Source organism: Didymella exigua (genome assembly GCF_010094145.1).
Source record: "Didymella exigua CBS 183.55 unplaced genomic scaffold M421scaffold_15, whole genome shotgun sequence".
Classification (NCBI taxonomy): Eukaryota; Fungi; Ascomycota; class Dothideomycetes; order Pleosporales; family Didymellaceae; genus Didymella; species Didymella exigua.
This window is the reverse complement of record NW_022984789.1, coordinates 258,428-282,343: the sequence shown is the minus strand read 5'-3', so window position 1 is coordinate 282,343 and position 23,916 is coordinate 258,428. Positions and strand designations below refer to the sequence as shown.

Sequence of the window (23,916 nt, the reverse complement as noted above, 5' to 3'; positions counted from 1 at the left end):
GAAGATCTTTCTGAGCGGTGAGACACCGTGCTTCTTAACACAGGCGGCTGGTGCAGCGATGCTGGCAAAGACAGATGCGCCGAAAGCAACGAGAGATTTGGAGAAGATCGTCGAGCTTACCGGGCTGTCTATCCAGCTCTTCGTGTTTGGATATTCGTGGAAGTGACTACAATTTTCTCATAAAGGACAGAAAAGTCGATAGGTTAAAAGGCGCCGTGACGGCGTTCAGCTGGCAGAGGTACTTGATTATGCTCTATGCTGTCGCTGGGCTGATCACGATTCGCAATGTCTGTCGAGTGGCCGGTTATGCTATGGTGGTGTGTGTAATCTCGCTGTCGTTGAGAACTCGGCCAATTGTAATATAGAGGAAGGATGTCTGCTAGGACACGAGTGGCCGATCTACATGTTCGAAGGCCTACTCTATGCTGTGGCAGTGGCTATCTGCACGACATGGTATGTTGGTCATATCGTATCGATGGCTATGCAGGCGAAGCGTACGTAAGATGGAAGGCGGCCATAGCAGTCGAGAAAACACAGGCTGCGGGGAAACACCGAAATTTCAGCAAACCGAGATGTCTAGGTCACTGTAAAGAGAGCGAGAGGATGATACCAGTAGAGGTAGCAGCATCTGCCGCTTCATAGTCATGATCATTATTGTATCGTAGTATCAAGTCAAGATCCTTCTTTGAAGACCACTCATGGATTGGAGCATGTCGTGGTGATCAAAAGCGAGTACCATTTCTAGAGACGCGCTATTGAACCATAACATCTGCACCCTCGCCGTTGTGACTCATGGGTCTATCTTCAGCGTCTTGCAGGCCAAGTGGCATGATAGGTGGGATGTCCTTGTTGGCCTCTCTGGCCTTTGCTTCAGCCCACTGGCGCAGGCGCACCAGGCTCCTCAGGCGCGCCTCTCCGCGAGCTCCCATGCTCATGAGAATCGCTTCGTTGACCCTGCTGGCAACGTCGCGACGAAGTGATGGTTCGAGTAGCTCAGCGAGCTCCTTCTGCAGCTTCCCGGTTACCGGGAGGAAGATGAGTAACGTCATGGTGAGCTCAAGGTCCTTCAAGAAGTCCGGGTTGGTAGCCGCGCGAGGAGCGAGTTGCGATGAAGCAAAGCTCAACGCGGGGGTAACATCGGACGTTGCTGATGACGTGCACGACCGGATAAGCTCGATAAGCTGCAGACGGAGTAGTGCAAAGTGAAGTGCAGCGTCTGTGTCAAGGATCTGATTCATCGGTTAGCAAAGCTCGACAAAGCTATGTAGTAACCAAACGAAGTGTTTGTTTGCAATCATACTGAGGACTGAAGGTTTGATTATCATCAAGGAAAATTATGCGTGGTGCATGAAACTGAATATAATCCTGCAAGAGGTGTGACGAGATGCGATGATCTAGCTTACCTGGGGGTTCAGATCGTTGATCTTGGTGACGGCAGTATCAATGTCGCCAGCGTGAATAGCCTGCCGTATTTCTACGCGAGACTGGATGGACTCCTCTTCGAGAGGAAGGTGGATGTTCGCTTCTTTGGCGAACTTCTCTGCAGCTCGGGGGTAACCTTCGCTGACCAGATAGTCCATGACGACAAAGTTTATGTCACTGAGAGTCCATTTAGCTAATGCTTCTTCGCAGGTATGGTAACGAGGACGATGTGGCAGAGCAACATACGTTGCTCGAGATCAGTCCACAAGTTATGTTGTGCTCTACACGGAATTTTCGGAGAGATTCCCAACTAGTTTTTGATCGCATCATATGAGAGGGAAGGGTGGAGGAGACTGAGAACTTACGTCTTAGAGGGTTTGACATCATCAATCTTCCTTTGGAAAGGATGTTGTGTTGGCGTTGCAGCCGAAACGGAAACGGTGGATGAGCTCTGCGAGGGAGGTCAGTATGCGGGGCGCAGCTTTCAGGGCTTGAGTACACGAACCATGGTGAAGCAGAGGCTCTTCAACCTCATCCGACGTCCATCAGGAAAAGTGTGAAGCTGCTCGACCGGGGTCGAGTGTCGTGGGCACGCGCAAACTCTGCGGGCTGTTTGTGCAAGAAGGGTTGAAGAGTCGAGGTTCATGAAGAGAAACTCAAGCTCGCTTCCTAGCGCAGCTTGGCGATATGGCTCGTGCGGCTCTCTAGCGCTGCGGGCACCCAGTCAGCGGGCGGGACCGAGCAGTGTGCTCAAAATCCGTCTTTGCAGTATCACTACATAGTCCTTACATATCTTTAGTCTTTCGTTATTATACACCTCGCACAACATGAGGTGATTGCATACTATACTTGGACATCGATAACCACACCCATCACCATGTCTACGCAAGGCCGCCGAACACATTACCAGCCGCCATGGGGCAACGCCAACATTATCGGTGTAGCTGGTAGCTCAGGGTCTGGTAAGACATCTCTGGCGATGGCTATTGTGGCTTCTATGAACCTACCTTGGGTGGTGATTCTCTCGATGGTGCGTCACAGGCGTTTCAAATTAGTCACGTGCGCAAATACTAAGAATGCTAGGATTCGTTCTACAAACCGTTGACCCCCGAGCAATCAGCTATGGCTTTCAGGAACGAGTACGACTTCGATTCGCCGGAAGCTATTGACTTTGATATCCTGGTCGAACGGCTAAGAGATATCAAGGCTGGGTATGATCATTTCCATGTCTGTAGATTTTAGCTAATTATGGACCAGCAAAGTTGCCGAAGTGCCTGTATACTCTTTCGCGAAGCACTCAAGACTTGAGCAAACTACCACAGTCTACTCACCTCATGTTGTGATTTTAGAGGGCATCTTTGCTCTGCATGATCAGCGAGTCTTGGATATGCTCGATCTTAAGATATTTGCCGAAGCAGACTCTGACCTCTGTCTGTCACGACGCTTGGTCCGAGACGTCAAAGAGCGTGGTCGTGACATCGAAGGCTGCATCAAGCAGTGGTTTGGCTTTGTCAAGCCCAATTTCTACAAATATGTCGCACCGCAGCGTGAGATCGCTGATCTCATCGTTCCTCGAGGTATCGAGAACAAGGTCGCCATTTCTATGGTTGCTGATCAAGTGCGAAAAACACTCAAGGATAAGTCAGCACAGCATCAGATGGAGCTCCGCCGTCTTGGGCAAATTGCTGAGGATAGACCTTTGCACGTCAATGCAAAGGTTCTGGAGCAGACCAATCAAGTGAGGGGCATGCATACTATGCTCATGAATCGAAGCACTTCCAAGGAGGACTTCGTGTTCTACTTTGACCGGATGGTTGCACTGCTTATTGAGACAGCGGTAGACTTCATGCCTTTCACACCGAGACAGGTCCTCACGCCACAGGACAACCTTTACATGGGCCTCAAGAAAGAAGGTGAGGTCAGTGCAGTGGTTGTCCTTCGTGGTGGTAGTGCATTCGAAACCGGTCTGCGGCGCACAATACCAGACTGTGTTACAGGACGAGTTTTGATCCAGACGAACTACCGCACAGGAGAGCCTGAACTACACTACCGGGCACTTCCTCCAAACATCGCACAGCACAGCCTGGTACTGGTTCTTGATCCGCAATTCTCCTCCGGTGCTGCGGCCTTGATGGCAGTCCAAGTCTTGGTGGATCATGGTGTCCCAGAAGAGAGGATAGCATTCGTCACATATGCAGCTGGTCGCGTTGGTATGAATCGTGTGCTGAGTGTCTTCCCGGAGATCAAGATAGTGGTAGCGAGGATTGGAGATGACATGGAGAACCGCTGGGTTGAAACAAAGTATCTGGGATGTTGAGAGAAATGCATTGCTAGAAAGGCCGAGAATGGACCCATGGTTGCATTTACATGCATCGCACGCGCTCCCTAGAGTCGCATTAGGAATTCTCTCTTTTTTCAATGCAATTTCTTCTAAACTACAAGGGTCTATGCAATGCCTGCCAACTCAGGTCTTAAATTGCTCAAACGCCCTGCTGATGATTAGGCAGACAATACCGTACGCCGCATGCAACTCTAGCCCCAATGCCATGTCGCACAAGTACGTGCAGTGGGTATCATAAGAAGTACTCTGTTGTCACATCCTTGCCCTGCTGTTGTTGCTGCTCAGCTCTGTGCAGATCATTGTCCGGACTTGCGTCGAAGACGTTGAAGAAACGTTCGCCGGTGTCGCTAACCTCCAGTACGCTTGCCATATTTCCGCAACGGTAGCAGTAATTGGGCGCACTCCATACAGTACTCAGTCTGTCGTCGAACAGCACCTGGAAGCCTTCCTGGCATAGCTGATGCGCTCGTAGAATATGCGACATAGCGTTGACCTCCAGGAACTTCTTCACTACTTGTGCGCCGAATGTATATCCAGCTCCTCGGGGACTGAGCGAGAACTCATCTCGCTCGGGATCTGGGTCGCTCCATACCAGATCCGCCATTGGCCCTTCATGTGGGATCTCGCGGAAGCGATCAATGATCTTGATCTGATCGATAGAATGTATGGAAGGCGATAGACCGCCGTGTACGCAGAAGATCTGGTCGTTGATAACAACTGACAGTGTCAGGAAGTCGAACATGTCGGTGAAATAATGCCACACGTTCGCGTTGCCGTACTTTCGAGAGCACTCGGTGTAGAAGCCGTACGATTGGGTAACGCCGCGGGACTCGTGATTGCCACGGATGAGGTGGACTCGATGTGGGTAGCGCAGCTTCAAGCACACTAGCAGTGATATCGTTTCGACTGAGAAAAGACCGCGGTCAACGTAGTCCCCTGGGATCTGTCAGCCAGGCTGGTCGCGTGTCACTCCTCTAAGCTCGTAACGTACCCAAGAAGAGGTAATTCGTGTCTGGACATGGACCTCCGATCTTGAAAATCTCCATCATGTCGAAGAACTGGCCATGGATGTCACCGACAACGGTCACCGGCGCTCTTATGTGCACGACGTTGCTCTCCTTCATAAGGAGCTCCTTCGTTTTGGCGCATATTGCCTCGATCACGGACTCGGCGAGCAGCTCTTTCTTCGACAGCCGCGATATGCACTCGTCGAGGTCTACGGTAGCTATGTACGGTCAGCGGCCGAACGTCTGCACATTCGCACTAGTGCGCGACGTACAGGGTAGACCAGGCATGGTAGTTTCTGTGAAGTCGGCGCAGCGAGGGGCGGCATAGACGACAGGTTCAGGGTATCGTGGCTAAGGTGGTCGCTAGCAGGTGTCGATACCGTACAATCATCCTCGGAGACGCATCGGGGCGTGAGAAACTGGAGATGGCGCAAAGGCGAACATTGTGCTGTCGCTTCCTGGCTGCCGCTCCGTCACCATCCCGCCTTTGGGGCTCGAGCTTGGCTGACTAAGAAATCTATATCAAGTTGCGACAGCAACCCCTTCTTCCTAAGGGCTCGTTGTCAGTCGAGCATGGTGCTCCTGTACAACAATTATTCCTATATCATTCGATTGGCCAGTCTTGCGTTGTTTTCCCGTTCGGTCGTCTCAATCTGTCACCGCCATTTGCTGAGGGTTTTGTTAGCTGATGTTCATCTTCACATCAGCAGGGCTTCCTACACCAGCAATCTATCTCAAGTTCGTTTTCAATCAAGTCAAAGTCATAGTCTGCGATTATCCATCTGGTCTGCCAATTCGTCTCTCCGCGCAAGTGGAAGGTATCAGTCCATGGGTGGTCGTGCTTTCCTGTCCTATTGGCACGTGCGCTCGACCAAATTCGAGGAACGCGCACCTCACCCTTCAGCAGTTCTTTCCTAGCAAGGACCACAACAACATCCAGTTCGACAACGGCCAGCCCAACATAAACGCTCCTCGGGCGCTATAGAGTACTGCCATCATTCAGTCCTGGCTGTCGGATCACGTGCTCTGCCGGCGGAAGAATGTCTTGGAACGGGCCTGTAGCTGGTGCTGCACCATACCAAGCGCCACCATATGCCAACGGTCAACCTAGCTATGGTCAGCACCCACCATACCAGTATGGACAACAATCATCTTATGGCCAGTATCAAACTGGACCATCGTACCCAGGACCGCAGCAACGAACACAGGACAACAGGTAAGCGAATATTTATCTCTCTTCATTAGTGCAAGCACTTTCACCAACGCGCGCTGGTGCACCAATTGACATGTGTTGATGGAGTGCCAGGCCACCTAAGAAGAAAGGCAATCCGATAATAACACGTTACCCACCTCCTCCCGGGTATCGTGGGCCGGCGCAGCCTCAAGGTTCTTTCAATACGCATCAGCACCCTGCACAGTATCATCAACCAACGCAGCCCGGCTTCCCACAGGTCCCTCCAGTGCAACCCACCTATCCGAGTCAAGGATATATAGGAGCAGCCCCTCAGCAAGGGTTTACGCCACAGAGCTTTAGCGCTGCCAAATCAAGCTATCCATCATCGTATCCCCAAGGACAGAACTACCAATGGTCTCAGCAAGCATACCAGGCGAGCCAAGGTCCACCTCAGGCACCTGTGTACCCTAATGGCCAAAACTACGGAGCTCCACAGACGTCATATCAACAGCGCCCTGCACTTACCGCTGCAACAGGTCCAAGCCAGCAAGGATACAGTCAAGCTCCGGGGTGGCCAGCAGCACATGCACAAGCCCAGACTACTTATCCGCTACAGAGTCAATACAATTCGTACAGCGGTCCAGCTATCAATGACCACCCAATGCTGGACCCCAACGCAACTCCAACCCAAGCCACTGCTCAGCCGGTCTCCGCTCCAACAGTCTTGTCGCACTCATCCGCCAGCACCTCGCATGATAGTGCGACAAGCAAAAAGCAAGAGCTATACTTGGCATGGGACGACTGGGACTTTGACTTCGACGGCGCCATCTGGCCTAAGAGCAACGAGCCTGTAGATCCAAACCTCAGCCTGGGAGTCATCATATGGCACCCCGCCAAACAAATGACTCGAGCGTTGCCCGCAACCTTTGAGGAAGCAGAAGAGCAGTCTCTTAAGCCCGTTCCTGAGAAATTTGGCAACGGCGAGTCAGTGTCGATCTATTTCACAGCAGAAAACTCTCACGAGGCCTTCCTGAACGTCAGACAGACTGACGAGTGGGACTACATCAAGGATGATCCCGCCTTCGTCATCTTCACTGACGAAGAGATGCAACAGAACTTGATGCCCGTGGAAGACTGCATTGCCCAGCGCGATCGACCAGATGAGTTTGTTGACGAGGCTGCGAGACACGAAGATGCCGAGATGCGTGAAGCTGACTGGAATATTATGGACAATCTCGAACAAGCATTGTCAGGAGGCGGCGATAAAGCTGAAGCAAGACCTGCAGGTCATGTCAGCGTAGCAGAACCCGCCATGCCACAGACCCAGGAGGACATTCTTGCTGCGCTAGGAGTCACCGGTCAGCCCAAGCCTGTGTCTGAAGAGCCGATGACAATCCCCGTGCCAACACAAGACGTCAAAGCAATTCCATCGCTGCCTGAGAAACCGAGGATCTCTCCACCGCCCCCGTGAGTTAAGTCCAGTCTCCGTTGATCTTTTTGGGCTAACACCATGCAGTGCAATGTCTCGACCCCCAGCAGAGTCACAGAGGTCACAGTCGTTGGGTGGTCCACGTGCCATAAACCCTCCTGCTGGACCGCAACGACCTTACGGCTCGATGTCGTCGAACATTGGGCGACCTCCGCCTCCTCCTCCAGAACGCGATCGATATGACCCCTGGAATCCCTGTAGCCGCCATCAGCAATATCACCCCAACGGTTTCAATGGCGGCCGAGGCAGTCCAGCACGATCTGAAGCTAGTGACGGCACAGCTGCTGGGTCCGACTTTGGGCCTGAGAAGCCTGCTGAGGCTAGCGAGCTTGCTGCCACACCAGGTGCGAAATTCGAAAGAAGCGATAGCTCCGTATCGAGAAAGAGGAGCTATGGTGATACAGATGCCGACGACGAGCGACTGCGACAGCATGATGATCACACGAAGCGCAAGCGACGTTCGCAGGTTGATGCCGCATACGGGTAAGACCATTCTGAGCTTTGACGAGAGTCTGCGTTGTCTTCCGTGGATGTTACTAACAAGTGTCAGCCGTCGTTAGGTCCGTCGCCGGTTTTCTCCCACTCCAGCACATTCATGTTTCCTCCCAGATCACATCTTGAGCCCTTTAAGAGCTTACTAGCGTCCCGCCACGGGACCTGGAAGTACCGCAAAGCTTGACGTAGCTTACATTGCAAGCCGTCCTTCTTGTCGTTCTAGTCTACCTTTGTACATTTGTTTCCATCCATGAGGCATGGCGCGGCGTTTTTCAATCGACACCGGATATTGGTTGGACGTTTTTCACATTTTCACGACCATCCGGCCAGTCAAGAGGTCGCCTATCTTCAATGTTTTCAATGCCCTTTCACGACTACTGTTGTATTCTATTTCTTACCTCTTTTCACAAGTATCTACTATTAATCTCTCTGCGCCAGTTACGCGCCGGTCAATTGTCAATCTGTCACTTTCACGTACCAGTCTTGCATTTGTTCACTTCGTTACATGTCTTATAATGTGACACAGGTTTTGAAGTCGTAAATTACAGAGTTTTGAAAGGTCAGCACTCAGATTATCATGGCAGATGCATTGGACAGGTGTCTCGCTGCATCACGTTCTATTGCTCTGCGGCATCGCCGCACATGGCTCAGCGACCTTTCGTGACTCGTATATCATGTTATGGCACGATTGATGACCATGGCCACGATGGCCCGGGCAAGACACGATGGGCGAGCTCCGCCTCTGCGCTCGGCATGATGGAAGTCGCGTGCCTGTGACTGAGTCTCCGTCTGCTATGCGAATAGACGATAGTGGTAGCTTATGTATTCTGATGGCGTTGTACGCCAACTGGCCTTATTGGGATTCACTTAACGAGCCGGTCATTCTCGTTCCCACTCTCGCTTTCCGTCTCATACTCGCTCTCTTCTTCGCTTTCATCGTCCTCGTCGTCTTCCTCGTCGTCCGTCTCCTCGCTTCCGCTATCCTCGGCCAACCAATCATCAAGCGTCTTCTCTTTCTGCGGCGCCTTCGCAGCATCCACCCCATTCGCCCGGTAACTCGCAATCGTCTCCGGCATCCGCGCCCTCTCGCTGTCCACCTGCGCTGCCGCATCCAGCCGCTCGCTCGCGCTCATGTTCTTCGCGACCTCGTACGCACTCACATACGCGCTCTCCTTGACCTCGTCTCGCAGCGCCGCATCAGGCTCTTTCCCGTCCTTGACCCACGGCGGCAGATCTTCGTACCCTCGCAATCCGCCGACGCCGCCTTGGTCGCCGATGACCAGCGAGGCGCTCCCGAGAACGTACGCCTTTCGCGTCTCCGAGGGCGAGGGAATGTGCGGGACGGGTTTGGGGGCTAGCAGGAGGAGAGAGGCGAGCTGCGTGCTGCTCGGGGACGAGAGGAGCGATTTGTAAACACGCGCTCGGTCGCGTAGGTCGTAGGATGTGTCGTACCGGGTCAGAGCGAGTATGTAGTTGTATAGCGCTTCGATCTGGTGGATTTCTTGCTTCTGCTCGGGTTCGAGCGGCGGGGGCTGCTCGAGCGCCGAGTCGCGGAAGCCGCCTTCTTCGTCGGGCATGTCGAGGAGGGTGGTGCTCTGCTCTGGCGCGTCGGCTGGTTTCGTGGGAGACGGCGGCGGGTTGGCGTGGAGATGGTGGATGTAGACCTTCGCAGCGAGCAGCATGATTTGCAGTTTCGCGGGCTCGGCTTCGTCAGCGAAGCCCTTCGCCAGAATGCGCAGCACGTCTGCGGCAATGTTGTTTTCTGGATCCAGACCGGCGAACTCGCCGACGAGCCAGATTATGCTTGCGCGTGCCTGCGGACTGGTTGCTGCGTCGAGGTGCTTGGCCAGTCGGACGACGGTGGTTCGGTGTGCGTCTGGGTTGCGCTGGATGAGGTGGCGGATCACTTCGAGGGATTCGGCTACGAGATGGGGGTCTGCAGAGCCAATGTGCTTGAGGAGCAGTCTCAAGCACCGCGCTGATGTCTGTGGACTTGTGGCGGGGCTCTGTGAGCATCTACCGATTGCGCGGACGGACTCTTTGACCAGCGCAGGATCCAGGCTGCCAGAGTGTGAGAAGTGGCTCAGCTCGGCCAGGATCAGACTTTGTAGCCTGGGTTGGGCGTGAGGAAAAATGAGTGTTAGTAACTCCAGCTTGAGGCGCCAGATGTGCGGGGCATCTGTCGAACGGACCAGGAAATGCGTGTAGTACTTGACGAACGACTCGGGATGTGACAGGCACACTTGCACAACGTTGTAAAGTGCAATGTGCTGAATGTCACCAGCAGATCGCAGAAGAGACACTAGCGGTCCAATGGCCAGAGAAACGTAGTCAGGAGTGCCCAGGTACAGATATGCTCTGGCCACCGCTATCACCACTGCTGCATTCCGCGATTGCAGCAGAGACAGACAATTCTTCAGTAGAAGCTCGAGGTCAGGATCCAGGACGGCAACTTCCTCAAAATCCTGCTCGTCTTCTTCCTCCTCCTCTCCCTCGCTTTCGCTGTCATAGAATCCTCTCGTGGATTTCGCGGGCTTGGTGTTTGTGCTCGGCTTCGAGGTGGGCTTCTTGACCTTCCTTGTCCGCCTGGGGAAGCACTTGCGCGAATACACCATGGTAAGCTGCAGCGTGGCCAGCTGCCCCCACTCGTCCATGTCGGCCAGCTTGTGCACCAGCGAGCGGTAGTGCGGATGTATCAGGTCCAGGCGGTCTGGACATATTTCTAGGAAAGCAGCAACGGCGGCGCCGGCGACGAAGTACTGCTTGTCGCCCAGCAACGTCGAGAGATATTCGAGAAGCTGCGGCTCCGTGTTCGGGTCCAGTCTGTAGCACTTCGGGATGGCCAGGGCTGCGGCTCTCCGCACGTAGGGCGACATGTCGCCAGCTCCGCGCTTGATGCCCAGGCTGACGATCTGGCTGATGACGGGCACGCGTATGCCGGACATGACGCGCAGGGCGAGGGCACGCAGCTGGGGGTTCTGGTCGGTGAGCGACTTCTGGATCGTGTTGATGGAGAGCAGGGCCGTGTCGGGCTCGTGCTCGGCATGCTGGAGGAGGTATGTGTAGACGAGCTTCTTGACGGCGAGCGACGGCGAGGCGACGTTCTTGATCACGTGTGAGAAGAACGGCAGTGTCTGCGAGGGCGGCTGGCGGTAGGACATCTGGGTGCCATGGTCAGCAAACAAGGACGGTCCCAGCTCCGGCGTGCTTCATGGCAGCCATGCGCCATGCGCCGTGGCGGGGTAAGCGTACAGTGACGACTCTCCGCAGGCCCTCGAGCACATCGCGCTCAGAGCGGCTGTCGAGCAGCTTCTTGAGCTGGGCCGAGGGCAGCGGGCGGGTCGGGGCTTTGCGGGCATTGCTGGCATCGCGGGCGGCTTCGAGGGTGAGGTCGCGGGCTGTGGAGAGGGACCAGTGAGCGAAGTTCGACGGGTGCATGGCAGCAGCGCGCTGGGGGAGGAGAGCCCAGACAGTCGTGCGCGTACGCTGTCACACGCAGCGCAAATTTGCAAGGCTGGGGACAGAGCACAAGCACAGAGGAGAGTAGCGGGCCCGCACATACCAGTCTCCAGCAAGCTCGAGATGCGACTGATCGACTCCATGGCGGCCGGCGGCGCCCCGAGAGCACTTGGTTCTGCCGTTTGACAGGCCCCAGCGATAGGATACGTGCCTCAGCTTCCAGAACGGGCGGGGATTATGCGGAGTCGGGCAAGGGAACGCCGTGGCGGGCAGATCTGTGAGGTGGTGTGCCAGGCCTGCGTGAAGCGTGTGATGCAATGTTGCTCGCGGTCGACCGCGGGGGCGGAGACGCATCCTATTCGACCGTCATCGTGCTGACCTCCGACTGCAAGCCACCACCGCTCTTCCCCATGAGCCGGTCGGCTGCATGCAGGAAAGCTGATCACTTTACGACATGGCCCTTGAGCCCACCGTTCTCTATCCCCTGACGCTGCCTGCACTGCTCGACTACATTCTGTCGACGCAATCTGCGTCCTCTCCCACCACCCTCATTGTGTGCTCAGATCGACAGACGCTCCTGGGGGAACTCGCGCATGCACTCAAGGAACAGCAGGAGACGAGTCAGAGCAGCAATCTGAAGCAACTGCTCGCCCCAACTCTCCATAATCTTTCAACTACAAGACATGTCAAGCTGGCATTCTGCGCGTCCGTTCAGGCGCTGCTGGCTTACCTGACGGCATACGATCGGCCAGGCTATGTGCACGTGGATGAGGGTGAGGCCAAGGAGAGACTGGTGCTGGTGAACTTGCTAGCTCTACATAAGCCAACATCGTCTTTCTCGGCCCAAGGTCTCTCGAGGACACTCGCGACTGCAGTGGACACGGCGCTGCGAACGGGAGCAATGCTGCATCTTGTCGAGTGTGAAGGCAGACGCAGGACGTCTGAGGCAACCTCTAAGGACGACATGGCCATGGCTGATGGAGAGGAAGAGGTGCTTGTGCCTGCTGCAGAGCAAGATCCATGGGACCAAGACGTCTCCATCCTCAACATCTCTGCACGGAGATTTGGCTCGGGCGCTGGCGAGCGCGCATGGGCTGGCTGTACAGTCAAAGCAAAACGAATCGCAGCAAGGTGGTTCAAATTCCATAATCTCGGCGACCACCACGCGAACGGAGGGCTCGGCTGAAGTCAAACAGAAAAGACAATGCAAGTCCAGATATGTAAATGTCTTGGTTTCGCTATGCTATGAGTCGTAATGTCCAACTCGAGAAATCAGTCTGGGGATCGTCGACATCGTCAGCCATGGGGTCGTCCTGTAGAGGTAGGTACCCTCGATATCCGCATCCGCCGCTTGATCCAGATCCAATACCAGCTGAGTGGCCCGCCACTTTGAATCAGATATCGCGTCCGTTGTCCGCTTATGCCCAGTCCTTCTTGATGTCAAAGGACCAGGTGAACTGCAGATGGGTCTGGTTGTCGTCGTCGACGAACTTGGAGACGGCAGTGTAGTGGCCACGGCCGAGCATGCCAGAGGGAGCGGTCTCGGGTTCGACTGTGACGTGTGTCAGTCGGCACGCGGATATGTGACACATCGGCTGCACTTACACTTCTTTTCGTAGAACGGCTTCTCTTCGGTGCTGGGTCCGTATGAGCCCTATTGAGACGGTCAGCTTCTGCCTGTTGCTCCACAAGCTTGTTCCGTACCATCATCTCCTGCATCTTGTTGCTGACACCCATGCGTGTGACTTTCTGCAGGTACTTCAGACCAGCCAGAATCTCGTGCTGGACCTTGAACTGTGCCTTCATGCGGAACGTGGCGCCCTCCTTGATGGTGAACGGCTTCTTCTCGAGAGCTTCGAGGGCACCGGGCGACTTGAGGTCGATAATGATGTCGGGACGGCCGTCAACCTCGAGTCCGAGCGAGTAGATGATGCATTTGCGGGGGTCGCTGGGGTCTGAGATGTCCTTGCCCTGGCCGAGACCGAGGGAAGCCTTCCACTTGTTCAGAGCCTCATCGTCCTTGTCTGTTGCGCAGAGTCAGCAATTACTGTGCTCTGGGGTCTCGAGGGCCCAATATGCAATTACTCACCCAAATTCTGGTACTCATCGAGCGTCTTCTTCTCACCCACCTTGAAGCCCTCGGTCTGCTCTGCGTGGAGATCGTCGTGCTTGTCGGCCATGATTGCTGGTTAACGATGTGTGGATAACAGTGTGTGGATAACAGTGTGTTTCTGGAGAGCGCTGGAGGCAGTCAAATGTGTCGTTGGCAGCTGCTGCTCGAGCGAGGCCTCGACGTGGTGGGGCACTGCAGCTCGACTTCACCGCCTCGTGCCCGCCAGGGCCCATTGGCTCTTGCCCCTGGATTACGAGGCGGTGCTTTTGTCGTTTCAGCTCTGGTGCCTCTCCGGTGGGCGTGTTGCTCGAGCAGAGCTCAACAGTCATGAAGATAACAATTTGCCTGTCTGCATTGCAGACTTGCGCGTGCGCAGTATCGCAGGGACATGTCAAGACTGGGCCGGGACCCCGCGTGTTCTGTTGCTAACAGCACAAACCCTGCAACAGTACCAAAGCAGAGCTCCTTGCAGCTTCGAGTTGTACAAGTGTGGTGCAACGCCCACCGCTGCAGAATATCGAACAATGGCTAGCGTCATTTGCAGTTGCCCTAAAGCCGGTGGGCTCTTTGTCCCAGATCTCCACACTGCAAATCGCTCATGGCCAAGAGTTCGCTTTCAGTTTCAGAATCTGCTACATTTCTCGGAAGCAAGCAGAGAATTGCCGGTGTTGTGGTCTATGAAGCTTAGTGTGTACACGTCAGTGCGCTCTATTGACATTGGTAGCTTGTGGTCCGAGAGCTTCTGTGAGAGTTCCAAAAAGACCGAAGTGCGTGAACCTGACTGGCAAACCTCTGCGCCAGCTCCTCTGGGACCAGAGATTTCGGCAGGATTCCGCTGCAATGCGCTCTCATCCTTGTAGAGAACAGCTAGAGACAGGGCAAGCTCGTTTGCGTGCGATGCAGCGCGCCCAAGGGCTGAGCGCGCGACCTGTCTGATTGGCGACGGCTGTTCACCGCGTTCCTGGACAAGCACCACTGATTCGGTGCTGGACTGGGTTTCAAGGCCCAATGACCAATCGGCATGTCTCGAGCAATTAGATTGTTCCAAATGGGCAGCCAGAAATTTTGAGCCCGAACGCGATGAGGCATGGACGACTCTGGGGATCCAGCCACCGTCCGCTAGCGTACATTGCAGGGACACCTCTTTCTCCCACCCGTGTCGGACAAACCTTCAAGCCCAAGCCCTAACGTCAACGCGCGCGCAGCTACACTTCGCCTCCCACACGTCGCGTCCGAGCACTTTCCAGCTTCAGCACTTTATTGTGTGTCAGTCTTCGACCCCTCGCCTTCGCGACAAGCTTCTGTTCCGCGGTTCACGCGTTACGTCGTCGTCACGCTCCCTCTCCCGCCGCGACGCCGCGCTGCGCGCCTCTGACCACCACTACATCACTTCTACTATCATTTGTTTTCGCGACAATGTCTTCGACGCGTCCGTTCCCCGAGCGCATGAACCCGCTCCTCGAGCCGACAGATAGCACAGCTAGTACGTAACTGCGCGCATTGCGCATCGCCTTCATCGCGCTCCCGCAGCTGACCGCGCGTTTGCAGTCGAGATCCTCATCGAGAGGCGTCGCTTGGGCCAGACCAACCTCGGAACAAAGACTGGCGCCACCGGTCTTACCAGCGCGACGAAGCCGCAGCACAGCGGCCTGTTCGACTACGCGCACCTGCGCGTGCCCTTGCCCAAGGATCTCTCTGGCTCGGAGATATTCATGCCTGGCACCAGCGGATACCCGGTATCCTACTTCTTGATGGTACGAGGATGACCTGCCGGCGACGCGCAATTGTTGGACTAACGAGGTGGACAGCGCCGCAGCAGCGACGGCTATATCAGCGCGACTGGCATGTTCAAGGCCGCTTTCCCCTGGGCCACATTGGCTGAGGAGGAGGCGGAGCGCAAGTACCAGAAGACGTTCCCGTCCGCCGGTCCCGAGGAGGTCGCAGGTAGCGTCTGGATCGCGCCAGAAGAGGGTATGTGGAGAGTTTCACAGGCTACAAACGCAAAGCTGACCTCGTGTTCACAGCACTTTCACTTGCCGATGAGTACTCTATGCGCCACTGGGTTCTCGCGCTTCTTGACAACGAGCCAATTGAAAAGGGCGCAAAGGACAAGAACAACATACACATCCAGGCACCTCCCAAGTTCGACATGAGCAAGGCTCAGAACGTCAAGCTCCCTCCCCACACGTCTGCTCTTCGTACAACTCGCGCGCGATCAACCCGAAGTGTCTCGCCCAGCAAGATGGCCACACCAAGCCGCAAGATTGCAACTCCCCGCAAGTCGCGCGCCACACGCGGCCGTTCTGAGGCTATGAGGGCAGAGGAGATCTTCCAGAGCACCGCCACTGAATCGCCATCTTCCGCTCTGGTTGCCAACGGCATCAAGCAGTCGGAGTCGGTCGCGTCCTCGGTCAACGGCGACCCCAAGGAGGCGCAAGATAGCGAGGCCAAGTCGGAAACTGTACGCATTGAGGTCAAGGAGACGGTCGAGCAGAAGGGCGACTCCGAAGTCACGACAACAAATGTTCAAATCGATGTACCAGCTTCGCACCCTGAGCTGCGCGAGCCTGAAGACCCCGCCAAGATGATCGAGGAGGCGAAGCGCATGGTCGAGGAGGCGAGGGAGCTTGACGCTGGCGCTTCCAGCAGACTCACATCATCGAAGCGCAAGGTCGAGGACGTCCTCGATGATGAAGAGCTCGAGGCCGAGCGACCGAGCAAGCTATCCAAGAAGCTCTACACAACAGAGCAGAAGCTTACAAAGGAGAAAGTAACAAGGAGAGCGCTCTTTGGTCTGGGAGTAATGGCAGTATTCGGGTAAGCATACTCTTCGCCCCTCTGATGGAGCGCAAGCTAACAGCTTCCAGTACGGCCATTCAATACTTTGCATAATTGCTCTGTCAACTTTTTCCTTTCTTCATTCACGGTTGGCATTCTGTCTGCATTACTAGTGTTGGATTCTCGAATTTCAGTCTGTACTATTCGACCACCACTCGATTTATTTACTGCAGATACCTTCTCGATCTTCTGCTCATTTGGCGCTTGCATGTCCATGGTTGGGCGCTGTACACTCGTTCTGTACAAGGGCGGGCGGATAGCTTGGGGTTGGGCGACCACCTCCGGCATCAAGTAGAGTACTCTAATTGAATTCCAAGGGCGGCATCTTCAGAACCGCCCAAACTACTGTTCTTGAGCAGCCCTGCCAAACGTGCTTTGCACACCCATGTAGACTGTCTATTGGATGCCTTGACGGCGTTATTCTTGTCTTGACCCTCAAGTCGGAAAGCAGCGCATTAGGGTGAGGGCAAAAGCGCTACGCAAAGAGCTCGAGAGAGGCTGGCATGAAAGAAGCACAGACATGCCTGTTCCTTCAAGAGCCCGCTGACCGACGTACAATCACTTCATTCGTATCCCCAGACTGTCAATAATTGTTTTACATTCTTACAGCGCAGTGTGTGTACACATCGAGCAAGCGTGCCACACTTGCTGAACAAGCCACCCGCCATCAAACACCTCAAGATAGCCACAGTATGCACGAGAGGAGAGTCGTCAATCATCAAAAGCCCCAGCCAGCCTCCAGCCCTTCACTCGTATCCAATTCCCCCTAGTCATCCCAAACAGCCTTCTTCCTCGCCTCTCTCTCCTCCCCCTCCCGCCTCTCCCTCTCCTTCTCCTCAGCCCTCCGCTTCCTCTCCTTCTCCCGCATCGCGCGATCGTACTCTCTCTCCTCCTCCGTCCGCCTCGGCGCCCGCACACCCAGCGCCCCGGCAATCATCCGCCCCGCGACAGCCGTCGTCTTCTCCGGCCGCTTCTCCAGCCCGCCGCCGCCAGACACGACGCCAGACCCCGCTCCACTGTCGCCTCGCAGCCGCCCGGCGCCGTAGGGCGACGTGACCGGGAACTCGAAGGGCGTGGGCGATGCGGGTGTGGGCGGCGGCGCCTGCGGAGGGTCCGTCGACGTGCTCGTTGTAGACAGCGGTGCGCAAGTCTCCGTCTCGGTGTCGGAGCCGGACGAGGCCAGATCCCAGCTGTCGGCGACGGGCTTGGATTTTGGCTTGTGCAGCGGCTTTTGCGGTTCGGTGGTGGAGAGCTTTAGCGTCGAGAGGGTGTTTGCTATTTCTGGGGTGTGTTAGTGGTGGGCTGTGTGCTGTGTGGAAGGGTCGGTGTGGTGTACCTGTTTCGCTGGGCGTTTTGCGGATTGAATCTACGGTCGACATGGCTGGAAGAGGCGTGACGGCGGTGTTCGAGCGCCGTGTCGTTTGCAGAGGATTCAGTGTTGTGAGCGGGAGGTTTTGCGGGGTAGGGGTCTTTCGATCTGGGGTCCAACGGTGTGGAACGATCCAGCCTCAGAAGCACGATGGCAGCAGCAGTTGACAACAGCAAGGAAGACGGCGTATTTTGTATCTCTACACAGCATCAAGGAAGAGTCCGTCCACTAGGCCAATTCTGTTTGCCAGCCTGGCGTGAAACACCTCTCCTCCACGGTGAGTTCCCGAGCAGTCCGCACATGCATCCCATACGAGGTCGTGGCCCTGTCCATCGACGAAATTGTGGGGAGAGGTGCGCGTCATCTAGCATACCCGAAAGCAGCCAGCACGCGCGCCACGGGCCCTGCCATCCCAGCCAAGGTCAGATCGATACCAGTTGCTGCCAGTAATTAGTGCCCCACTGATTCCGATATTCGCCGCGGCCTTCTAGACTGTGGCTTTGAGTGAGTTTAGAACACTCGGCGGTCTGGTCACTGTGTTGGGAGGCCGTCAGTGAGGCGCGTTGCAAATGTGGCGGGAGACAAGGGCGCGTTGCGCGTTCCTGCATTTCAACAGGGAAGGGAGGCACACAACCGGGTCGGTGGAGAGAGGATGCATCGGTGGGTGATCAATTGGCGAGTCCTGGAGAGATTCGAGACCGTCTGGATGCTTGACGTAGCGCACATCAGTTCCATTGTTGGAGCTGAGCCTCAGGAGAGCATCCACCAAGCTTCAAGATCGTATTTAGTTGTGGAGTAAATGACGAACTTTGTGGCCGCGCAAAACGTGAGTGGACGTTGACATAGTCTATATATAGCGAGCGTCTTGTTGGACTGTCTCGTCACATGCGAGATGGAGATGGAGATGACGGCTGTAGACACGCGAACGATATTCTTTTTCACATGTTCTTAGGCAATTCTGTCGGCATCAACATCGTCACTCGAAGCACACGAGCAGCCTCAGCATGTGCACGGAAACCTGCACACGGAAAAGCATGAGGCTCCGCCGAGAGCCGGTTGCCATGAGGGGTTAACCCGGTTACTTGCACAAGTAGCCGCCGGTTATGCTCAGAGCTCAATCCGAGGCGCGTCGCCCAAAACCACAGCTCTCCCAAAAATTCTTTGAAGCGTTGAAACGAGGCCTGTGAAGCTCAATTGGACATATTTGACGTGCATACGAGCTGTATTGCTGTCACAAGCCGCGAGTCTGCTTATTTGCTTCCTGACATCCCCTTTGTGGCTGGTGATGGGAGTTCGAGACTGCGTCATGATCTCGCGACACACAAGCTGCCTGAGCAGCAAAGCACTCAGATCTCAATGTCTTAACCGCCGTATACCCCAAGCAGCCTTCTCTACGACTTCAAGACGCAGCGGCTACGATGATACCATCCAGAATCTCAAGATTGGCACCCATACCCGCGTCATTTTCCAAGGCTTCACTGGGAAGCAAGCCACAGCCAATGCGCAGGAGTCAATCGCATGGGGTACAAATGTCGTCGGTGGGACAAACCCGAAAAAAGATGGTCAGGAGCACCTGGGCCTTCCCGTCGTTGGCACCGTACGGAAGGCTATGGAGCAGCTGAAGCCAGACGCGACCGGTATTTACGTTGCAGCACCTCAGGCTGCGGCTGCTATCGAGGAGGCAATTGAAGCCGAAGTACCTCTCATCGTTGCTGTCGCCGAGCATATCCCGATTCACGACGTAATGAGAGTAAGTAAATCTAACCCTTGTGTGAGGCAGTGCTAATTGTAATCAGATACACTCCATGTTGAAAACACAGTCCAAATCACGACTTGTCGGCGCAAACGCACCAGGCATCATCTCGGCAATCGGGCGTTGTCGAATCGGCTTCCAGCCCTTACCTACCTTTTCGCCAGGACACATTGGTATTATCGCGAAGTCGGGCACATTGTCGTACGAGACAGTAGGATCTCTCACAAGAGCCGGCGTAGGCCAGAGTCTGTGTATTGGTATGGGCGGTGACGTAATTGCCGGAACCAACTTCGTGGACGCGCTGAGGGTCTTCGAGACGGATGACGACACAGAAGCCATCATCCTAGTCGGCGAACTTGGTGGTACCAATGAGGAGGAGGCTGCAGACTGGATCAAGGACTACAACAAGCGTGTATCGAACCCCAAGCCGATTGCTGCTTGCATTGGCGGCTTCCAGGCGAAACCGGGAAAGGTCACGGGGCACGCTGGAGCATGGACTGGTCTGGGAGAAGGTACATCGGAGGACAAGTACAGGGCACTCGAGGCTGTCGGTGTTACTATGGTCGACCATCCAGCCAAGTTCGGAGGTGTCATGAAAGACATTCTGGCAAAGTCTGGTCGCAACGTGAAGAAGATTGTAAGTGTCAGCTTCAGCAAAGTACCTGGTACTGCTAACTATCTCACAGGAGCAGTCAGCCGCTCAAGCGCGTCGCGGATATCACACATCGGCTCGACGACCAACCTGGCACGCATCAAGGACATCACTCTTCCAACAGAAGCGGTCTCTTCAACTTTCAGCCGAGCAAAACGCCAACCTCCTCAAGAAGTATGATATCAACGTAGTCTCGAAACCCGAAAACCAACAGTCAAGCCATTACTTGGGCATATCACCGCATCGCGTCAACCGCTCTCCATCCATCATCGCCGCCCCAACCGCAAACCCCGACCAACTACACCAGCGCGTACGAAGATTCCCCTTCGATTATCGGGAAGGCCCATCTCCTAAAGCCATCAACGACGCAATGGCATGGCTGCAACTCGACGCTGCACCACCCAAAGCGAAAGCGCAGGTAGCCTCCACCCTCTCAAATCTCTGGAAGCTTTACACGGAGAAAGAAGCCATCGACGCCCACGTCAGCCTATCGCTCAACCCCAACGCCGACGAACTCCAAGTCTACAACCCATACCTCTTCTTCGACGACGCCGCATACCGCTCCAACCAGCGGCAAGCCGATCTGCACGCGCTGCGCGACAAGCTCACGCCTACCGAGCAGGAAGCAGAAGAAGCAGGGATCGTATACATTCCCCTGACCACGCCGCAACCCGACGGGCGCCTGCAAGCCAGCACCCAGACAACATCGCGCCTAACAGACAGCGAGCCGCGCAACCTCGTCGGCACGCTGGTCAACGGCGCAGGCCTGGCCATGAACACAAACGACGTGCTGCACCTGCGCCTCTCGCAGCCGCCCTACTCGACCGCCAACGCCAACTTCCTCGACACGGGCGGTAAAGCAACATCCCAAACAATCAAAACGAGCTTTAAGCTGATTCTGTCCGATCCGCGAGTGGCTGTCGTCTTCGTGAATATCTTCGGTGGCTTGACACTCGCAGACATGATCGCTGAAGGCATCATTCTGGCGTTCAAGGAAGTCGGTGTTGATAAGCCGGTTGTCGTGCGGCTGAGGGGGACGAACGAGGAGAAGGGACAGCAGGTGCTGAAGGAGGCTAATTTGCCCATTTTTGCGATCAACGATTTCGAGGAGGCGGTTAAGAAGGTTGGGGAGCTGGCGAATGGGGGGAAGTGAGGAGAGTGTCTTGAGGCGTAGTTTGTAGATGGCAGGCTTGATGGCCGGTTTTGGCGTTTACATGTTGCGTATACACATTCAATACCGAGCCTTCGAATTACAGGGTTTGAATCGCAATAGCACCGTGTCTGCATGTCGAGTTTTTGTCAGTTTCGTCGAAATACTAGCAGGTTCTTGAGTACAGTCTTCATGGGCGTAACACATAGTGTGCTGGGAAGGTCATTCGGCTACTAAGGTCGCTGTGCTGCTGGGTGTGGTTGTGGCCTCAGATGCACATCTTATTCTCTCCTGAATAGCACTGTTCAGCACAAAGTATAGGAAAGTAAAATTGAGCTCGTGTAAATCGCTATCGCGGCATATGACGTTTGTTGAGGACTATATGCAAGCACGATCGGCATTCCAATGATCCCATAACGCCAAATCCGAATCGTCCAGGTCGTAACTGAGAAGCCATCTTTGTACCACCTTCGCCGGCGCTAAAAGCATAGGTCTTCACCGATGTCTCCAATTCATATGGCGTGTAGTGTCGAGCAGGTGGGTGGGCAAGAGTTATTGGCTGCGTCTGCGGTGCTGAGCGGCAGGCTGACTTGCGGTGGCCGTCTAAGACTACCAGCTACCGCCGATCTGCTCCTGGTGGACCTCGAGTGTGTCGCCGTCCTGCATGTCAAGCTGTCTTTGTGTTAGTGACGCGCTCTCAATCTCTGTACAGCCCATGAGACTTGTTCGGGCAGCTGCGGCTGAGAACGTACAATGTCTGGGTTGTCGGTGGGCCCAACACGAGTACCCTCGAAGAGAAATCGCACGCTGGAAATGTTCTTGCCCTGACGATCGCAGAAGGCATTCATGAGCTTGCCAAGCTGGGTAGTGCGTTTGATCTTGAAGAAGACCTCGTTGTTGTTGTCGGTGACCTTGATGTTCAAGTGCTCAGAGGGACCGGCATCCTCTGGCTTCTGGGCTGGCGAACCGTTATCAGACATGGTGTTTGTGTGTAGCTGTGGTGTGCGGTTGTGGAGTTGCGAGTGCGCGGTGGGTGGCGGATTCGAGGCGGCGCAAGGCTATTTCTCGCGTCAGTGGGCGTTCGAAGGCAGTGGAAGTGGAGAGCAAGATCGTTGAGCGGCGGGGAACTACCTTCTATATGTCACTGAGGTAACCGTATGACCGATGGGTTGCGAATTGGGTCAGGTGATATAGAAGCTTGGTGAATATGCGCGGACGCGTCGAATTGCTGCAGAGCACGGCGGCAAAGTTAAACGGTAAGAGTACTGGGAGGCGCAAGCTGCTGTCGCGAAGAAGTGAGGTGCGCTGCGACCGGTGGGGCTCTTTACCTACTTATGCGCTAGCAGCCTGACCAACCGAGTGAGCCCTCACCTTCACTCCCAGCATTGCTTGCAGCGACCAATTGATATCGCATCAATCACGTTTCTGATTGCGAGTTACCGAGTTTCTATTTGGTACAATAGTAGGAGCTGAAATCTTCTCGCGCACACGACAGAGCACTCAATCATGGTATGCTTATGATATCACTCATCATTACGCTGATATCGAGACTGACGATTGGAAAAGGGCGAAGTCGAGAAAGACCTGAAGCAAGATCCACCATGCCACTCGCGAGCTTGTGCGATTCAAAGTGCGTGGTGCTTGACCTTACATGGACTCAGCTGATCAAGACCCCAGACTGCATACAAAAGAATAACTTCGACGAAGGCAAATGTCGAAAGGAGGTACGTGTCAAAGCTATTATCCTCGGAGGAAATCGGCAATTCAATTTTCGAGTTATAGAGCTTTGCATATTTATTCGTCGTGTTTATATGCGGGCTTGTAAGTAGTACTGACAGCCGTTAAGGTCGATGCTCTGTATGAGTGTTGCAATGCCTTCTACAAAGAGCGGGGAGACGACGCAAGATGCGTGACATGCCCTAAACCAGATTTATTGAGGTGTGGATTACCAAGAATTAGTAGGGCAATATGCTGATTGAAACAGAATCAAAATGAAGCAACGAGCTCAGGGCATATCATAGCCTCTCAAGAGCGGGTTTTATCACAACACGCCACGATAAGCTGATGAACCAGCGTCACATTATGTACAACCGCTATGATGCAATTGTACCGAAATGTACGAATAAGTGTTGTTAAGCGACAATCATTGTCCGGTGCTCTTTGGATATCCATCCAGCGAATCTACTCTGTTATATCGAGAACGCAAGAGCACTTCAGCGCCAGATTGCCAGGCCTCCAAGTTTCAAAGAAATCGGTGACGATCACGATGATCATTGTGTGTGAACACGTGGTGAATACCGGCGAGAATGAGAACAGCCGGATAGAAGTCAGGTCAACGGGAGGTAGACAGTACTGATTTGCGACTCTTTCGCAGTCCGAAGAATCCTCTGATGTCGTCAAAAGGTCCAGTGCACCAGGATTCTTTGCCAGATCGTGGACGTCAAGCAGCAGACATGTTTTTCATCAGCCGTGTCTCAACTTCCATAAGGCAGGATGTATTAAACTGCGACTTTCCTAAGTGCTCCTAAAATAGTACCAAATGCACTTCGTATCAGAATCCTGGGAGGCACTCAGTAGGATTTCTGAGATGCATGCACAACGGAACAAGCCTCCCAAAGACCACAACGCCTTTGCTAAGTTGTAACTTGTAGTTG

At 54.6% G+C, this 23,916-nt stretch overlaps 13 protein-coding genes across 13 annotated transcripts; 6 read left to right on the top strand and 7 right to left on the bottom strand.

Moving 5' to 3' along the window:
* Positions 1-752: 752 nt before the first annotated feature.
* On the bottom strand, positions 753-1,930 carry M421DRAFT_92777 (uncharacterized protein; the record flags this gene model as incomplete). Its single annotated transcript, XM_033598059.1, has 4 exons — positions 753-1,229; positions 1,404-1,599; positions 1,788-1,873; positions 1,928-1,930. 4 exons carry the CDS (start codon positions 1,928-1,930, stop codon positions 753-755), a joined length of 762 nt encoding a protein of 253 aa, XP_033448181.1.
* Positions 1,931-2,187: 257 nt separating this feature from the next.
* On the top strand, positions 2,188-4,050 carry M421DRAFT_421128 (uridine-cytidine kinase 2). Its single transcript, XM_033592725.1, has 3 exons — positions 2,188-2,452; positions 2,506-2,633; positions 2,680-4,050. The coding sequence occupies exons 1-3, from the start codon at positions 2,300-2,302 to the stop codon at positions 3,737-3,739; spliced, it is 1,341 nt and encodes a 446-aa protein (XP_033448180.1). The 5' UTR covers positions 2,188-2,299; the 3' UTR covers positions 3,740-4,050.
* On the bottom strand, positions 3,521-5,219 carry M421DRAFT_421127 (serine/threonine-protein phosphatase 4 catalytic subunit). Its single transcript, XM_033592724.1, has 3 exons — positions 5,043-5,219; positions 4,755-4,988; positions 3,521-4,699 (listed from the first exon to the last, which is right to left on the bottom strand). Exons 1-3 carry the CDS (start codon positions 5,056-5,058, stop codon positions 3,996-3,998), a joined length of 954 nt encoding a protein of 317 aa, XP_033448179.1. The 5' UTR covers positions 5,059-5,219; the 3' UTR covers positions 3,521-3,995.
* A 591-nt stretch (positions 5,220-5,810) lies between these two features.
* On the top strand, positions 5,811-7,920 carry M421DRAFT_64059 (uncharacterized protein; the record flags this gene model as incomplete). Its single annotated transcript, XM_033596112.1, has 3 exons — positions 5,811-5,986; positions 6,077-7,411; positions 7,461-7,920. 3 exons carry the CDS (start codon positions 5,811-5,813, stop codon positions 7,918-7,920), a joined length of 1,971 nt encoding a protein of 656 aa, XP_033448178.1.
* A 393-nt stretch (positions 7,921-8,313) lies between these two features.
* Positions 8,314-11,574, bottom strand: M421DRAFT_421126 (ARM repeat-containing protein). Its single transcript, XM_033592723.1, has 2 exons — positions 11,181-11,574; positions 8,314-11,089 (listed from the first exon to the last, which is right to left on the bottom strand). The coding sequence occupies exons 1-2, from the start codon at positions 11,364-11,366 to the stop codon at positions 8,792-8,794; spliced, it is 2,484 nt and encodes an 827-aa protein (XP_033448177.1). The 5' UTR covers positions 11,367-11,574; the 3' UTR covers positions 8,314-8,791.
* On the top strand, positions 11,466-12,700 carry M421DRAFT_164092 (uncharacterized protein). Its single transcript, XM_033587707.1, has one exon. It carries the CDS (start codon positions 11,842-11,844, stop codon positions 12,571-12,573), a length of 732 nt encoding a protein of 243 aa, XP_033448176.1. The 5' UTR covers positions 11,466-11,841; the 3' UTR covers positions 12,574-12,700.
* M421DRAFT_421125 (E set domain-containing protein) lies at positions 12,415-13,962 on the bottom strand. The gene is made up of 4 exons (XM_033592722.1): positions 13,477-13,962; positions 13,092-13,411; positions 12,993-13,041; positions 12,415-12,939 (listed from the first exon to the last, which is right to left on the bottom strand). Exons 1-4 carry the CDS (start codon positions 13,565-13,567, stop codon positions 12,806-12,808), a joined length of 594 nt encoding a protein of 197 aa, XP_033448175.1. The 5' UTR covers positions 13,568-13,962; the 3' UTR covers positions 12,415-12,805.
* A 700-nt stretch (positions 13,963-14,662) lies between these two features.
* Positions 14,663-16,674, top strand: M421DRAFT_421124 (uncharacterized protein). The gene is made up of 5 exons (XM_033592721.1): positions 14,663-14,983; positions 15,049-15,254; positions 15,309-15,471; positions 15,525-16,317; positions 16,368-16,674. The coding sequence occupies exons 1-5, from the start codon at positions 14,917-14,919 to the stop codon at positions 16,390-16,392; spliced, it is 1,254 nt and encodes a 417-aa protein (XP_033448174.1). The 5' UTR covers positions 14,663-14,916; the 3' UTR covers positions 16,393-16,674.
* A 212-nt stretch (positions 16,675-16,886) lies between these two features.
* Positions 16,887-17,878, bottom strand: M421DRAFT_421123 (uncharacterized protein). Its single transcript, XM_033592720.1, has 2 exons — positions 17,675-17,878; positions 16,887-17,619 (listed from the first exon to the last, which is right to left on the bottom strand). The coding sequence occupies exons 1-2, from the start codon at positions 17,715-17,717 to the stop codon at positions 17,105-17,107; spliced, it is 558 nt and encodes a 185-aa protein (XP_033448173.1). The 5' UTR covers positions 17,718-17,878; the 3' UTR covers positions 16,887-17,104.
* On the bottom strand, positions 17,545-18,519 carry M421DRAFT_421122 (uncharacterized protein). Its single transcript, XM_033592719.1, has one exon. It carries the CDS (start codon positions 18,069-18,071, stop codon positions 17,907-17,909), a length of 165 nt encoding a protein of 54 aa, XP_033448172.1. The 5' UTR covers positions 18,072-18,519; the 3' UTR covers positions 17,545-17,906.
* A 262-nt stretch (positions 18,520-18,781) lies between these two features.
* M421DRAFT_421121 (succinyl-CoA ligase subunit alpha) lies at positions 18,782-21,394 on the top strand. The gene is made up of 3 exons (XM_033592718.1): positions 18,782-19,457; positions 19,504-20,097; positions 20,147-21,394. Exons 1-3 carry the CDS (start codon positions 19,014-19,016, stop codon positions 21,263-21,265), a joined length of 2,157 nt encoding a protein of 718 aa, XP_033448171.1. The 5' UTR covers positions 18,782-19,013; the 3' UTR covers positions 21,266-21,394.
* A 417-nt stretch (positions 21,395-21,811) lies between these two features.
* Positions 21,812-22,552, bottom strand: M421DRAFT_421120 (ubiquitin-like protein). Its single transcript, XM_033592717.1, has 3 exons — positions 22,394-22,552; positions 22,015-22,320; positions 21,812-21,934 (listed from the first exon to the last, which is right to left on the bottom strand). The coding sequence occupies exons 2-3, from the start codon at positions 22,240-22,242 to the stop codon at positions 21,872-21,874; spliced, it is 291 nt and encodes a 96-aa protein (XP_033448170.1). The 5' UTR covers positions 22,243-22,320; positions 22,394-22,552; the 3' UTR covers positions 21,812-21,871.
* Positions 22,523-23,668, top strand: M421DRAFT_421119 (DUF1903-domain-containing protein). Its single transcript, XM_033592716.1, has 5 exons — positions 22,523-22,771; positions 22,829-22,892; positions 22,940-22,986; positions 23,109-23,200; positions 23,247-23,668. The coding sequence occupies exons 1-5, from the start codon at positions 22,769-22,771 to the stop codon at positions 23,281-23,283; spliced, it is 243 nt and encodes an 80-aa protein (XP_033448169.1). The 5' UTR covers positions 22,523-22,768; the 3' UTR covers positions 23,284-23,668.
* The last annotated feature ends 248 nt before the right edge of the window (positions 23,669-23,916 follow it).